At 36.4% G+C, this 15698-nt stretch overlaps 1 protein-coding gene across 1 annotated transcript; it reads right to left on the bottom strand.

The window, feature by feature from the left end:
• Nucleotides 1-5651: 5651 nt before the first annotated feature.
• Nucleotides 5652-11225, bottom strand: LOC143686340 (myelin P2 protein). Its single transcript, XM_077163219.1, has 4 exons — nucleotides 11036-11225; nucleotides 8005-8177; nucleotides 7692-7793; nucleotides 5652-6658 (listed from the first exon to the last, which is right to left on the bottom strand). Exons 1-4 carry the CDS (start codon nucleotides 11106-11108, stop codon nucleotides 6608-6610), a joined length of 399 nt encoding a protein of 132 aa, XP_077019334.1. The 5' UTR covers nucleotides 11109-11225; the 3' UTR covers nucleotides 5652-6607.
• Nucleotides 11226-15698: the final 4473 nt, after the last annotated feature.

Consider the following 15698-nt stretch of genomic DNA (forward strand, 5'->3'; position numbering starts at 1 on the left):
GATGTATGCAACAGATGTCCTACACCTTCCAGTGTCAACCTGGTACTTCATACCTGCTCTGACCTGGCGTTTTCCTAGAAGCTCCTGTGGCACAAAGAAGTTTAGGATGTGATTATCAGCATACAACCTTGTTGAGGGAGATGAGATTGAAGTGAGTTAAATGGAGAATAATATGTGATAGGTTCTAATACAGATCTAAATTTATGCTGGCTTTAAGTGCAGTTAAGTATTCTCCAGATGCCGAAACACATTGGGGAGGCAAAAGTCAACCGATTATTTTGGAAACCCTAAAACTGAAATCTGTTATTGACTTACACTACAGTGCTCAATGTTGTATTAATAACTGCCTGAAAAGAAAAAAGTAATCATAGAAGATCAAGAATGATAGTACTAAAATGGCAAATGGAAGTTAATGCAAAAATGCATGTCCAAAAAAGGGAATGAGACATCCATTATTTGGTCTTAATGGATGTGGAACTGACTTGTCACAGATCTGGACTTCAAAGCCTTTAACTGTAGAAACATCAATCCTTCAGTGCTACTGGAATTTTCACTCTGCACCAGCAACCCCATTAAAAGAACTTATACAATAGTCAGGTAGCTAAGGGGAGGAATTTATGCTGCAGTAGATATTGCCAAAATTCCAATTCAGGTATCTGGGACCTACCAACTTCTCTTTGCATCTGAGTCACCTTCTCCTTAAATATAGTGCTTTTTTTTTAATAATCGCAAAATATGGGAAAGGCTTTTTCAAAAATTAGTCCCATACTATATTTTTTGAGTGATTTGACCGAATTCTACTGAAAGATGATTTATATTTTGCAAAATGTTTTTTTTAGCCTTGTTTTTCTCTATTAATCCACATTTTGCTATTTTTAAATCTTCACTTTTCCATGTGCTCTCTTAGGGATAACGGCCAATTGGGTTGCCTGCCATAGAAGTAAAATTAAGCAGTAAACAGTTGTTTCCCTAACAAAGGACTTGATTACATGGAATTGATTTTCAGATAGGGTTTCCACTGCCTACTGTGGTTTCATTCACATTAGAAACACTTTGTACTCTTGACCTTGTTGACCTTCCACTCCGTCTTAATTGACATCCATATTAAATTTCTAACCTTGAAAGACTTTCACTTTTGGCACAGTGGTTCTGAAACCGGCCCATATTGGAATTGCTTGGGGAATTTTAAAAACTGCTGATGCCTGAGTCTCACCCCTGACTCACAGATTATGATTCAATAAGTTTGTGGTGCAATCCTGTGATGGATGGCTAAAACATCCCAGAGGATCTTAACGTGCAGTCGCGTTTAGAGAGGGGCAATGCAGATAGAGGAAACCATCCTAAAAGAAGCATGGGTGACATTTTAAGAAATTATAAAATAAATTTTTAGTCAAAAATTAAAACTATTATGGCTAGCATGAAACTAAGACTCTCCTTACAAAATCCAAGATTTAGGCAATGGGGTGCTAGTAGGTGCTTAACATTAAACCAGCTCTTTATCATGCAAGACCCTGATTCGTAGTTTTTGCCTAGTTCCCAGATGTAAAATCCCACCATCAAGGGATTAAATGTACTTTTTTAGGTCTTTTTTAGGTTAGAATAGGTCATCTTAAATTTTCCTTTTAGAAAGTTTTTGGATTAGCTGTTTTACATAACGATGTTTGTTGGCCTATCTATAAATTCACTTTAATATGTTTCTTGATTGCTTTGACTTTTGTTTTTATTTATTCTTTCTCTCTCTTTTTTTATTTTTTTGTTGTGACTTTTGAGTAAATAATATTCTTGATAAATATCATCACTTGGTGTGCAACCCAAAGCCTGTCTTGCCTTGGCATTTTCAGGCAAAGTTTTTTTTTTTTTTTTTTAGGAATCATAGTAAAGTTTATTAAAGAGAAGAAGAGAGAGTACTTACTAAAGAGGTTAACGCAGACATGCCTAAAGGAGGAACACACCTCCGTGGCATGGGTTGTCTTGTTTTATAGGAAGTCTTGTTGGTAGCAGGTTTCCATAGCAACCTTTGAGTCCCAGGTGTTCTTGGTGCAGGTTTCCATGATGGCCTTGGAAAACCAGATGTCTTTGTTCTAGGAGGTGGGAGAATATGTGGCTTTTTTTTTGAAATGCTGTATTCTGTATTTTGAAAATTAGGCCAGGGATAGACCATTGTGGGTGGGGGTGGGTAGTTAGAACTTTTTAATCTTTTAAAAAAATAAGAAGAGGGGACTGTCCCATGGTGTTGGTCACTATACTATATCACTATCTATAGCGAGTTTTAATGGTCTAGCCAAGAATCATAATTCACATAACATCAAAACTCATTTGCTAAATTCCGTATATGTGTGTGAATAAATTTGCACATCCTCACTCCAAGGAGTTTTACTGCCTCTTCCTCCACAATGAACCCGTGCACAGCCGAATCTTCAGGCAAAAGTTTTTAAAGGAAAAGAATATTACACAAGTTGTTTACAGTTGGTAGATATTTGGGGTACTCTAATTGTCTTTCAGTTTAAATAGTTAACTGAGTTCTTTATCTTGTGGTTTGTTATGGTGTCCAGATATCCTTAGGGTTTTCAGAAACATTGCCTCAGGCTTTGCATACCATGGCAGATGTGTTATCTGGTTGAGAGACCTGCAGAAACCTCCAGAATGACCTTTTGACTCCATTTGAAATCCTATAGCTATAGAAACACCATTTCTTTTAACAAATAAAATGACCCGGTTGGGCATCATATATGCCACTAGATGAATGATAATACCAGAAAAAACTTCTATAATGCTTTTCCTGTGCCAAGTATATTCTAAGCACTTTACATTAACTCACTTACTCTTGCCAACTCTTAGAGGTGTGTTCTGTTATTATCCCCATTTTACAGATGAAGGAACTGAGGAGCAGAGAGGCATTAAGTAACTTGCCTGGTGACACATAGTAAGTAGCAATTTGGAATTTGATCAAGGCAATGTGACTGTGCTCTTAACCAACCACAATGTGATATCAGAGAATAAAATGACATTTTGAGTTATTTTTGGATGGAGAAATCAAACAGTTTTTAACTTCTTCTTTTTATACGTTTATCTGACTGGAGACAAAAATTACAACTAGGTTAAACATGCCTCCCAGACTTGCAGATCAAATGTTCAGGGGCAGAGAAGGGCTTGCCAAGGGCAGATTTTAACTTAAAAAAAATCTTGTTTGGAAATAATTAAAAATTACAGAAAAGTTGCAAGAATCTGACTATTTCAACAAAAACATATATATCTTTTCCCAAGATTCATCTATCATTAATATTTTGCTCCATTTGTTTTATCAATTGATCTTTCTATATGTATGTATGTGTTTTACACAGACACATGCATATAATACTTTTCCCTGATTTTTAGAGTAAATTGTACATATTGTGGCCCATTACCCCAAAATACTTCAGTGTGTATTTCTCAAGAATCAGGATATTCACAGATGCTTTTTGTCTAATTTACCATCTATTTTCCAATTTTGCCAATTGACCCTTTGGCGGACATTTCTGTCCTTTTGTCTTTAGTACAGGATTCGGTTTAGGGACATTTACTGCATTTAGTTGTCATGTGTTTTTAGTTTCATTTAATGTGGAACATTTCCATAACCTTTCTTTGTCTTTTATGACATATTTGAAGAATTCACTCAACGCCCTCCTCCCTTTTCTTAATAGAACATTCTTCATTTGGAAATTATCTGACATTTCCTCATGATAAGATTCAGGTTATGGACTCCAGGCCAGAATATTACATAAGAGATGTAGTTTCCTTCTCAGGGTGTCACATCTGAAGTCACATGTTATTCATCTGTCCCTCATTGGTAAGATTAATTTTAATAGCCCAGTTAAGAGGTTTCCAATTTTTCCGTTGCATAGTTTCTATGTTTTCTCTTACAACCAATAAGCAATCTGTGAGGAGACACTTTAAGGTCAAACTCATATCTTTTTCCTCATCAAAATTTCCCCCTAGATTTAGTATCTATTGATCATTCTTGACTGAACTGATATTTACTATGATGGTTGAAAAATGATAACTTTTCCAGTTCTGGCACTCCTTTGGCATTTACCAGTCATCTCCTGGCATGCTACTCTAAGGAAGAGGCTTTTATCTCTGTCTGTCCATAGCTATCTATCTATCTGTCTATCTATCTATCTATCTATCTATCTATCTATCTATCTATCCATCCATCTATCTAATCTATCATCTATCAACCAACCTACCTACCTACCTGCCTACCACCTACTTATTTTTTTTCTCACACTGTTACCAGTATGGACTCATGGATTCCTATTTTTTCCAATGGCTTATAATTATAGTTCTCTTTCCAACCATTTGATAACTCAAATTAACTCAGGTTTGTCTAGTGATAGCATAGACATATTACTTTCATGTATTTGTCACATGCCCCTACCATTATTTTTTGAATACTTCCTTACTTGTGGCATAACAAGATGTTTCCGGCTCATCTTGTAGCTACCCTGCCCTCACGTTAAAACCAGCCATTTCTCCAAGAAACTCTGGTCCCTTTTAGTGGAGCATTATACTCCAAGATCTAGGTATTAGATGTGTGTATTTATTTCTAAGTCCTTTAGCAGATAGAGCCAGGAAATATATGGATGTGTACCCACACACACACACACACACACAAACACACACACACATATATATGAAAACATACATATATATATATGCACTGTGCTGGTTTGAAAGGATTTATGGACCTTAGAAAATCCATGTTTAATCCTAATCAGTCTTGTGGGAGCAGCGGTTTATTCTAATCCCTATTTAGTACTATAGGTTGGGAACTTGATTAAGTTATCTCCACAGAGATGTGACTCAATCACGTGTGGGTGTTACACTTGATTAGATGGAGACATGTTTCCATCTGTTCTACATGGGTCTTGATTAGTTTACTGGAATCCTATAAAAGAAGAAGTATTTTGGAGAAAGCTTCACCCCAGAACCATGAGCAGAGAGTCCACCAGCCAGTGACTTTTGGACATGAAGAAGGAAAACACCTCTTGGAGAGCTTCACGAAACAACAAGCTGGGAGAGGATGCTAGCAGATGTCACCATGTGCTTTTCCAGATGAGGGAGAAATCCTGAATGTCATCAGCCTTCTTGAACCAAGGTATCTTTCCCTGGGTGCCTTAGATTGGACATTTCTATAGACTTGTTTTAATTGGGACATTTTTTCGGCCTTAGAACTGTAAACTAGCAGCTTATTAAATTCCCCTTTTTAAAAGCCATTCTGTTTCTGGCATATTGCATTCTGCCAGCTAGCAAACTAGAACATACACTTACATATATATGCAGATATATTTGTACAGTTATATGCACATTTGGACATACATGTACACAGTTTAGAAACCCTGTGTTTTCCTTGATTCCAATCCATTCCTACATGGTTCTTTCTTGCTTTCTCTCATTCCACATTTGTATGTTGCCTTTTCCACAGTGAGAACCCTGATTCCCAAGAACATAAAAAATTTCCTCATTTGATAGTCACATAATGAATCTAAAATAATTATTTATGGCCACAATTGGCCCTCTCATTCATGCCTGTAAAAATCCTTTAGACCAGGTCAGTTCATGACTAGTTATTTTACCCAAAAAAAAAAAGAATCATATTTTCACAAAAAAGCTTTATATGAGAATGTCCATAGCAGCTTTATTCACAGTAGACCAAAACTGGAACCAACCCAATTGTCTTAAACAGGAAAATCAATATATTCACACAATGGAATACCACTGAGCAGTGAAAAGGAACAAACTAGTGCTTCGTGCAACCATGTGCATGAATTTTAAAAATATCATGCTGAGTTTAAAAAAGGCAAACAGAAGAGTGCATAATGTATGATTACATTTATGTGAAGTTTGGGAACAGGCAAAACTAATCTTTGCTGATAAAAACCCAATTAGTAGTTGCTTTGGTAAGGATGGGGTAGTGGGAGGATATTGATTAGGTAGGGGCAAGAAGAAACTTTCTGGGATTAAAGACTTCTGTATCTTGACAGGGATATGGGTTATATCCATACATGCATCTGTCAAAATGAATTGAACTTTACCCTTAATATCTGTGTATTTCAGTGTCTACAACTTACTCCTCAATTTTACAGAATTGACTGGAGTAGAGTAGAGGCTGCCCCTTTTAGACAAGACTAGGACTCCTCAATTTTTAATAGCTCTCCTCCTAGATTGCCTTACCTCTGATCATCTTCTCTCATTCCTCTCCTGGTTTCTGAAGGCATTTGAATTTGCTATCTCGGATCAGTTCTAGCACCAACCTTCCTTTTATTATCATTACAAATATACAAAGTACAGCATAGATTAGAATTTCTTAGATAATTAAATGACATTATTAGCTACTTAGGTCTGGCAAATATACATGCTTTAGTATTATAAATACATGCATGCAAAATGAAAATTTTAAAATAACACTAAATTTTAGATTATTCCTCAGTTAGGCCTTTTCCTATCTGGCATAGTAAGATGAAAGCAAAAACAAGCAAACAAACTGCAGTGTAGTCAGGTCTTGCCAGTGTAAGCAGTTGATTTCCAACATTGAATGGTCAAATGCTATTTCAGTGAGACTATATTCTCAGACCTTCTCATAGGTTCTGGTGCAGACCACATCCTTCATCTTACATTCCTTTAAAAGAGAGAGAGAGAGAGATTAATGATCTAAAACGCAGACCCGGAACCAGCAAATTTGTAATAAAAGTAGAAATTAAAATAAATGTATAAGGTTAAACTTAGAAAGAGATAAAATATGAGTATGTCAGCTTCTAATAACTCAGAATTATGGCCATTAGAACAGGAGAAATGATTTTGTAAGATGATCTATGTTACTACAAAGGTTTTTTTTTTTCAAGCTGCAAGTTTTTAAGCATATATTTGGCATGTATTTAAATTTATGAAACAGCAGTTTTCAAAGCTATCTGAATATTTGCACTTTGGTAACAATTTTAAAAATATGGATGACTCTTGTTGCTCCCTGCCCTCCACCTCAGATTTGGGTTCATTTTGTCCATGATGGGGCTCTGGTATTGCTATTTTTTGGCAAGCTCTCCAGGTAAATCTGTTGTGCAACTGGGATTAAGAACCACTGTTTTAAAGGAAGAAACCTTCAAAGCATTACAAGAATCTACTTATATTCAATGTATATTCCAATTAGTAAGCATAAACTTTAGCCTTAAAAAGAAAACATTGATCATCTCCTGTAGCTTTGTCATCATTCTTATCTGCTGACTATTCATCTCTGATGATCTCAGTTTGCATTACTGACATAATTTAGTTAAAGTTACCAGGGATTCTTGAAAGCAAAACTCTTAAATATCTGAAAATATTCTATGATTAAGTCTCTGGGGATTCGTTATGCTTTAAAAAAATTCAGACTTGCTTTTTACTCCTTGTGAAACCAAATTAATGAGATTAATCCACACTTTCTTTAACTGTACTGCTTTTTTCTAGGATTTTATTCTAACATCTTGAGCCAGTATTTGAAGTCCTTGAAGAGGAGGGTCATTGTGGTTTAAGTATCACACAAAAATTAAATCTGACTTTATTCTGGTCATTTTTATCCATTTGTATTCCAAAGAAAAAATAATATTTTGACAAATAATATAATTAATTTCTCCATTTAAATAGCATTATTTTTGTATGCGGAAATAAAATACTCTTACCACTATCATTTTTCCATCCACCACCTTTCTCTTTATTGTTGTCTCTTTGCCATCCCATTTTTGAACTTGATTCAAAGAGCCTCTCTCCAAGGTGACAATGCTCTGCAAAGACATGTTGACATAATTGGCTTACCTGGAAGCCAGTTGTTTAAAGAAGCACTTCATTGGATTTTGAATCATTCTCACAATAAATTTCTCATGAGACACATTCATTTTCAACAGAATGTAGTCAATCTCTTGAACATCAGCAGGAATAATCCTCGCTCTCAAACAGGAGACTGAACAAACTTTGAAGAGAAACTTGAAAGCTTACCTTTGTTTTCCTGTTATCAGCTGTGGTTTCCTCAAATTCCTTACCTAGCTTGAAGGAGATCTCTGTATTTTTAAAAGTACTTTCGGTTCTTATAGTTATGATATCTCCTTTCTTGCTGATGGTCACACTGGGTTTGGCCAAGTTTCCCAATTTTCTGGTGGCTAACCCCACACCTGAAGATCAAGATAGAATTAGAATTGTGTTGACTAGGGGAGTGTCTCCAGGGGAGACCATGTGTGTCATGTTTTTTTCTTGGTGGTGACTCAGGGGTATGGATGACAGGTAGTATAACTTACTACTCAGGGTCTCCTCTCTTGTTTCACCACCTAATGAAAATATATACCAATGAACTTTAGATTTTGTTGTTACAAAAGTAACAACCAAAGTTTTTAAAGAGTAAAGGTATTTGGCCTAAATAGCACAAGTCATCCACTTTTATCACATCCAGTCCAACTCCCCAGTGAAAATCACTCACATAGTTTTGTATGGATCATTCTAGGCATTTCTGTTTTTACAAACAAATATTATGTATAATATATATATATATATATTGTAACTGAGACTATGACACACACACATACACACACACACACACAGTATTCAATGATATTTTTCCCCTCAACAATATATTATGGTGTGCTATTTTGAAACTGTTATGTACCCCAGAAATCCATATTCTTCTAGTCCCATCTTATGGGTACAGACCTATTGTGGGTGGGACCTTTTGATTAGGTTGGTCACATGGAGATGTGACCCATCCAATTTCCTGTGGGTCTTAATCCTTTCCCGGAGCTCTATGAGAGAGAGCTGAGAAAAGCAAAGGGAGAAGGAAAACACCCCAGGAGAAGCCAGAGAGAACTACAGGAGCTGAGAGAGCCATTTTGAAACCAACTCAGGAGAGAAGGACCAGCAGATGTCACCATGCGACTTCCTATGTGACAGAGGGACCCCGATGCCATCAGCCTTTCTTCAGAATCAGGGTATCTTTCTCTGGATCCTTAATTTGGACATTTTCATGGCCTTAGAACCTAAATTTGTAGCCTAGTAAATCTCCTTTGAAAAGGCCAATCCATTTCTGGTATATTGCAACCTGGTAGCTTTAGCAAACCAAAATATATAGATATAGACAAGACCTTCCCCCACACCCTTGATAAAATTTCATTTCCAAAATATTGTTGTGGCTTCCTAAATCTAGCTGGTGGGGAAAAAGCTACCCATCTAGATTCAAGATCCATGCAGGTACAAATGACCATAGACAAATAAAATGATATTTTAAAATGTTCCGTATTTGAAAAAAAATAGACTTTTAATTTTTATTACTACTACCACTCAACATTAAAGAAATACACACCAAAAGGAGAAATATCAAATGAGATAAATATGTGGAGGAAAAACTAGTTTCCTAAGACTCATTGGAAATCCGAATGCTTAGATTTACTTTCCCCTATTAAAAATATATATCACAAAAATAAAGACTTACAACTAATAGGTATCTGTGACTTGTGTGATTTTTCTTCTAATTCTGATTGATATTTTTGTTCTTTTACATGATATAAGATGTTGTTTTTCAAACTAAATTAGAATCTCTGGTCAGCACTGAAGAATCTTTTTATTAAGCCCCCAGATGTTCTTAACACTCTAAAATTGGAAAATGACTGAATTAGGGCATCTTAATAATTTTTTTTATTTTTAATAATAATATTTTGCTTCTTCAGCTGTAAAATGAAGTCAATGTTTCTGCCCAAACTTATAGTATGGATTGATCCCCCAAAGTTCTCATAGTTAACCAGGCAACCATGGCAAAATTTGGCTCAATTTATCTAAGAATTGCTTTCCATAAGATTTCTGAACAGGTAAGTAAAGCTACAGGTACTTTTTTTAAAAAACTTTTTTATTGAGAAAAATTTTCACATACATGGTGCACAGTCAATGGCTCACAATACCATCACAAAGTTGCATATTTATCACCATGATCACTTGCTAGAACATTTGCATCACTCGAGAAAAAGAAGCAAAAAGAAAAAACTCATAATACCATACACCCCATTCCTCCCTCTCATTGACCACCAGTGTTCCCATCTACCCAATTTATTTTACCCTTATCCCTCCTGCTATTTATTTATTTATTTATTCATCCATATTTTTTTTTTACTCATCTGTCCATACCCGGTATATAAGGAGCATCAGACACAAGGTTCTCACAATCATACAATCACATTGCTGTAGGTACTTTGACAAGCATGGCTACCTAAGTTCGTTGGCATCACTCTCTATTACATTTATAAAGCTCTGGAAACTTCCAAAGACTTCACATCTATTGTATTCTTATATATGAAACATTCTTTAGAAATAGTATAAGATAAAGTTGATGTGATTAATGACTGAGTCCCCAGTCTCACCCATTACTCCAACTCCAGGAAAGTCTGATGTTAATGTAACTGAGGTAGAATTCCTGTCACAACCCCAGGCCTCTTTCTACCAGTAACTTCCCTGAATTATGAACATGCCGCTTTTAGAAAAAATCTTTTCCCCTAAACTCTCTGTTTCTACACGGTTATGTAATAATGGACAACTTAGAGGTATAGAGAGAAAACTGAATTTTATTTTAGCTAAACATCAAAATTTAAAATTAGAGTTTTCACTTTAATATATCCCATTATTTATTTAAAAATGTTTTAATTGCCATAAAACTAGCTTTCAGGAAAGCCAGAGAATGGGTTCAATAAGTTTCTAAAACTTCTTACCCCAGGTCTGAAACCAAAGCCCTACTAATATGAAACTGCTTTTGAAATTAACGGGAGTTCCAAGCATTTAAGCAGCTCTCATTTTGGTTAAAATCTTGTAAAACTGCTGCAAATAAAATGTTAGTGAATGATCTGAATGACACAATAGAAGACTAATCCAAAAAGAGGACTGTACTGCATCCTGGTCAAACTTCCCCCAACTCCTGGAAAAAGCGTTAGAAGGAAATAGTCATGTCGCTTTCTTAAAAAGGATCTTTTCAACCCAAATTACAAAGAATCTTTCTTACCCAGGGCTTTCATGTACTCCTCAAAGTGCTCAGTAGAAACCAGTTTCCACGTGCCCAGGAATCTGTTGCACATCTTGATGGATGAGACTTCACCACAGTTCTAGGTGGGCTTCAGGAGACTCAAATGGGATGCACAGGCCTCAGAAGATTCTTTTCAGTGATGCCCAAGGCATGTGACCCTCACAGAGGCCCAATGGGGAAAAGGCAGTGCCAGGACTAGGAAATGAATGGTTCTTCAATCCCTGCTGCCCATTCATTAGGACAAAAGATAAACCCACATAAGAACTTCTTTGGAAAAAAAAAGAAATTTTTTTTTAATGAATGAGAACACTATTTGAACCTTCACAATTTTGTTTTTGGTCATCTCACCTTTATATGAGTGCTTTGGTCCTTAATGCTTTGGAAAAGACTCCATTAATTGAGTCCCAAACCAAATTAAACTCTATGAGTGTAAGTGAATGTATGTATTTGTCTGTGTATATATGTTTAGACATCTTGTTGACTTTCAATCCTGAGTCTGCACAATTAAAAATTCTTATTGAAAGGGAAGAAAGAGTGAAAAATGTCCATGAGTATTGTGATACAGCCTCAAATATGTTGTGGGAGAGAAATGCAGGGAGCAGTGTGAGGAAGTATTCATAGGTAAGGGAGGCTTGGCATATTTTGCATATCCGAGGCATGCAGAGTAGGCAGACAAAGAGGCCAGTCTATTATAGTAGAGTACAGAAATCGTATTCATATAACTGGACAAGGAGTAGCACTATAACATGCTCTATGACTGCAGCAAAGATTTTTATCTAAAAAGCCCTTTCAGGGCTAAGAAACTTCTTAGTTAATTTAACAGCTTAGAATTACTTGGCATTTAAAATAATACAATTTTATAAAGAGAAAGAATTAGCTATTAAAAACAATACTTAATGTATATTGAGAGCTCACTATGTGCCAGTCATGTTAAGTGCTTAATACAGATCACCTCATCTATGAAAAGTTAGGTAATACTATTATGTTCATTTTGTCAATAAGAAAACTGGAACTTGATGATGTTACATAACTTGCTTGAGGTTTGAAAGCTTGAACCAGAGAGAGGTAGAATTGGAACCCAGCATCATGACCCCAGAGCCTATTCTTGGAACCATTTTCTTACAATGCTCCTACTACACCAGACATGCACAGAGGCCTGGTGTTTTGGTTTGCTGCTGAAATGTAATATGTTAGAAATGGGTTGGCTTCTAACAATGGGGATTTATTAAATTAAAAGTTACAATTCTAAGGCCATGGAAATGTCCGAATTAAGGCATCAAGAGGAGGATACCTCTACTGAAGAAAGTTCGATGGCATCTGGAGTTCCTCTGTTACCTGGGAAGGCATATAGTAATGTCTGCTTGTCCTTCTCTCTGAAATATCTCTGGGGTTTTGCAGGTCCTTGCTTGTTCTCCCAGGGTGTTTCTGTTAAGTTCTCTCTCTCTGTGAGCTCCATAAAAGACTCCAGTAAAGGATTAAGAACTACCTTTAATGGGCTGGGTCACATCTCCACGGAAACATCCTAATCAAAAAGTCCCAACCAATAATAATAAGTCTGCCCCCTTCAGGGGTGGATTAGAAGAACATAGGCTGTTCTAGGGTACATAAAAGTTTCAAACCAATCTGTCTTACCAGGACTGGCAAAGTAATTATATGCTCAAAAATCAAAATCAAGAGGAGTGAAAATCAAGAAATGAGACCACCAAGCTCTTATGGTATATCAGACATTTAGTCTTTGATCAGGGGGAGCAAATGTAAATCCACTTAGAATATAAGCATTGCTTTTAGCAATAACTGGTTGCTACCAGGCCTTTTCCTAGCAGGTTTCCACATTAGCATTAATCCTGGCTGTGAGACAACTGCTGATACTAAGAGCCCTTATACATTCAGGTTATAGGTTGACACTCTTCACAACAATGAAAATATCACATGATAGATTTGCTCATAGCCAGCAGAGTCACCAGCTTCTTGGGCTCAGGTAACCAGCGCCAAGCTATGCCACAGCTATTGTACTTATGTAGTTAGGGTCCAAGTTGGGTCATATACAGTATGTCCAAGTCTCATCTTACATTACTAGTGCCTGGATAACTGAAGGTGAGCATGAAGTAATGAGTAGGAAAATTCTTCAGCTAAGCAGCTAACCTAATGCTAGCCCCAGGAGGAAGTGACGAGGGGGTGCATTTTACTGGGATAGAGAAAACAACTATGAACGATAGGGCTTTTGATTAGTAAATGTACTTTCAACTCCAAAACACTTTATAAAAATGAATGCTATTTTCACTTGTACCTTGAAAAATGTTTTGCCAGACCTACTTTAGTAAGGATTGAACATTTACAGTTAGGTTTTCTGCCTAAATTTGTGATGTACTCTCAAGTCTACCTATTAGAACCGAGCACTTGCATTCAGAATGATTAGTATGGAAGAGCTGTAGAGATTTTCAGCAGACCTTTTATTGTACATAGGAAAGACTAAATAAACATCAAGCTATATATTGCCAAGGCAGAATGCTTATAATTTTGAAACAATCTTAGACAGAGCAGAACTTTCTATTTTTTGTTTATCAGCAACTATACCTCAATACCTGGGATTGATCAGATGAATTTGGACCTCATGGAATTCTAAGGTCAACATATGGGTCAAAGGCCTAAAACAAAGCAATGAGAAGAAAAGATAAAGATTGAAACAGGGTTGAGATATTGTCACTGCCGGCTAAGAAAGGCATCAGTAGTCTAGAAAGAAAGACTACACAAAAAGAACTGTGTGTGTCTGTGTAGACTTGAATTATTCATAAAATGGTTATAGTGTCTCTACACTATGGGTTCAGTTCACTTTTCATCATTTTATAATACATGTAAATATCTCAAGGTAAAAGGGGGTTACTTGAATCATGCACTAAAAAGTGTAACCAGAATGCCCAGTCAAAATAGATAAGGAAAGCATGCTGGAAAACTGGAATGGCTTTTAAAAGGGGGAATTTAATAAGTTACAACTTTACAGTTCCAAGTCTATAAAAATTCCAAGCTAAGGCATCCAGGGAAAGATACCTTAATTCAAGGGTCAGGAACACCTCTGTCAGCTGGGTAGTCATGTGGCTGGCATTTGCTGGTCCCTTGTTCTTGGGCTCTGTTGCTTTCAGCCTCTGTTCCTGTGTGGGCATTTCACTTTGCTTCTCCAGGCTAGGCTTCATCTCTTAGCTTTCCTTGGCTCTTTCTGGCTTGCTTAATATCACATGGTGACATCTGTTGGGCTCCAAGCATCTCCACAGATCTGTGTCTCTGTTCTCCAATGTTAGCATCTGTGTCAGCTCTGTTATTGCTGAGATTTCTCTTGTTCTTTTAAAGACTGTAGCAAACTAATAAAGATCTACCTGGAATGGGTGGAGTCGTATCTCCATCTAATCAAAAGGTCACACCCACAATTAGGTGTGTCACATCTCTGTGGAGATTATCTGATCAAAAGTTTCCATCTACAATATTGAATCAGGATTAAAACGTGGCTTTTCAGGGGTACATAACACTTTCAAACCAACACATATGTTATATAATATATAAAAAATATATAGTATATATATGCTATATGTATTACCAGTTGTCTTCAAACTACATCAAATTGTATATTTGGAAAGGAGATAATCAACTATCATGAAGACAATGAAAAAGGAATTCAGGATCTTCAACTTGGATGCTATATTAGAGCTCTCTAGAGAAACAGAACCAACAGGAGATATCGATAAATATAAGAGTTGTAAAAGCATCTCACACAACCATGAGAATGCAAAGGTCCCAAATCCATAAGGCAGGTTGTGAGGCTGGCAACTCTGATGAAGGGTCTCTACAAACTCCACAGGAAAAGCTCATGGGCTGAAGAAGCAGTGAAAATTCTCTCTTGCCACCTAAAATTCTTCAACGGATTAGATCAAATCCAGCTGATTGGGTTATCTAGCCATCACAGATGCCTAAGAACTGATTCCATTCCTTTCCTTCATTTACTACAAAAACACTGATTAAGAGCTAAGTACCAAGCATTGATTGAGGTGCTGGCTAACTATCATTGAACAAAGCTCCACGTGCTCATGGGGCTTACATTCAATCATGATTTTATAAAGGCTTGAACCAAGGAACTTTAATTCTAGTGAGTTTGAAATTATTTGTAAAATAGATAGTAATTGATGGCAAGAGAACAATACATTATTGTTCATTTTTTAAAAATCATTGAGAAGGTCATAAAAATGGACCTTAGAATTTTCTCTTCCAACAATGACAGGTGAAAAAATTAGTTTAACTTTCCAACTGAAGCATCTAGAAAAGCTGGACAAAATACAACACAACCACAAAAATTCTCAGAGACACCAGAGGGATAAAAGGTAAGGAAAAATTAAGGGTTCGAGATTTGGGAGACAAAAGGAAAACCTATAATGACAATCCCAATAATGGGGTCTGATATTCCTCTACAGTTCTACCAATTCTGCAAGACACAGACTTGAGGCAAAAAGTCTAAATCTATTGGGTTAGGAGCACACTGAGGGAGAGGTGCCGTTAATCATCTCACTTTGGCTTGGGACTTCCAAAGTCTGCCACATAAGAGTAAGGGTAAACTAGAAATACACCTGTGCTAGCATCGACTTACTTATTAAAATTGAGT

Source organism: Tamandua tetradactyla, chromosome 6 (genome assembly GCF_023851605.1).
Source record: "Tamandua tetradactyla isolate mTamTet1 chromosome 6, mTamTet1.pri, whole genome shotgun sequence".
Classification (NCBI taxonomy): Eukaryota; Metazoa; Chordata; class Mammalia; order Pilosa; family Myrmecophagidae; genus Tamandua; species Tamandua tetradactyla.

What these genes read in the sequence shown, in the direction of transcription:
- LOC143686340 (XM_077163219.1), bottom strand. Translation starts at nt 11,108, where the DNA reads ATGTGCAACAGATTCCTGGGCACGTGGAAACTGGTTTCTACTGAGCAC. An exon ending in GGAGTACATGAAAGCCCTGG is followed by an intron (nt 8,178 to 11,035) that starts GTAAGAAAGATT and finishes CTTGATCTTCAG; the next exon opens with GTGTGGGGTTAGCCACCAGA. An exon ending in CTGATAACAGGAAAACAAAG is followed by an intron (nt 7,794 to 8,004) that starts GTAAGCTTTCAA and finishes ATGTCTTTGCAG; the next exon opens with AGCATTGTCACCTTGGAGAG.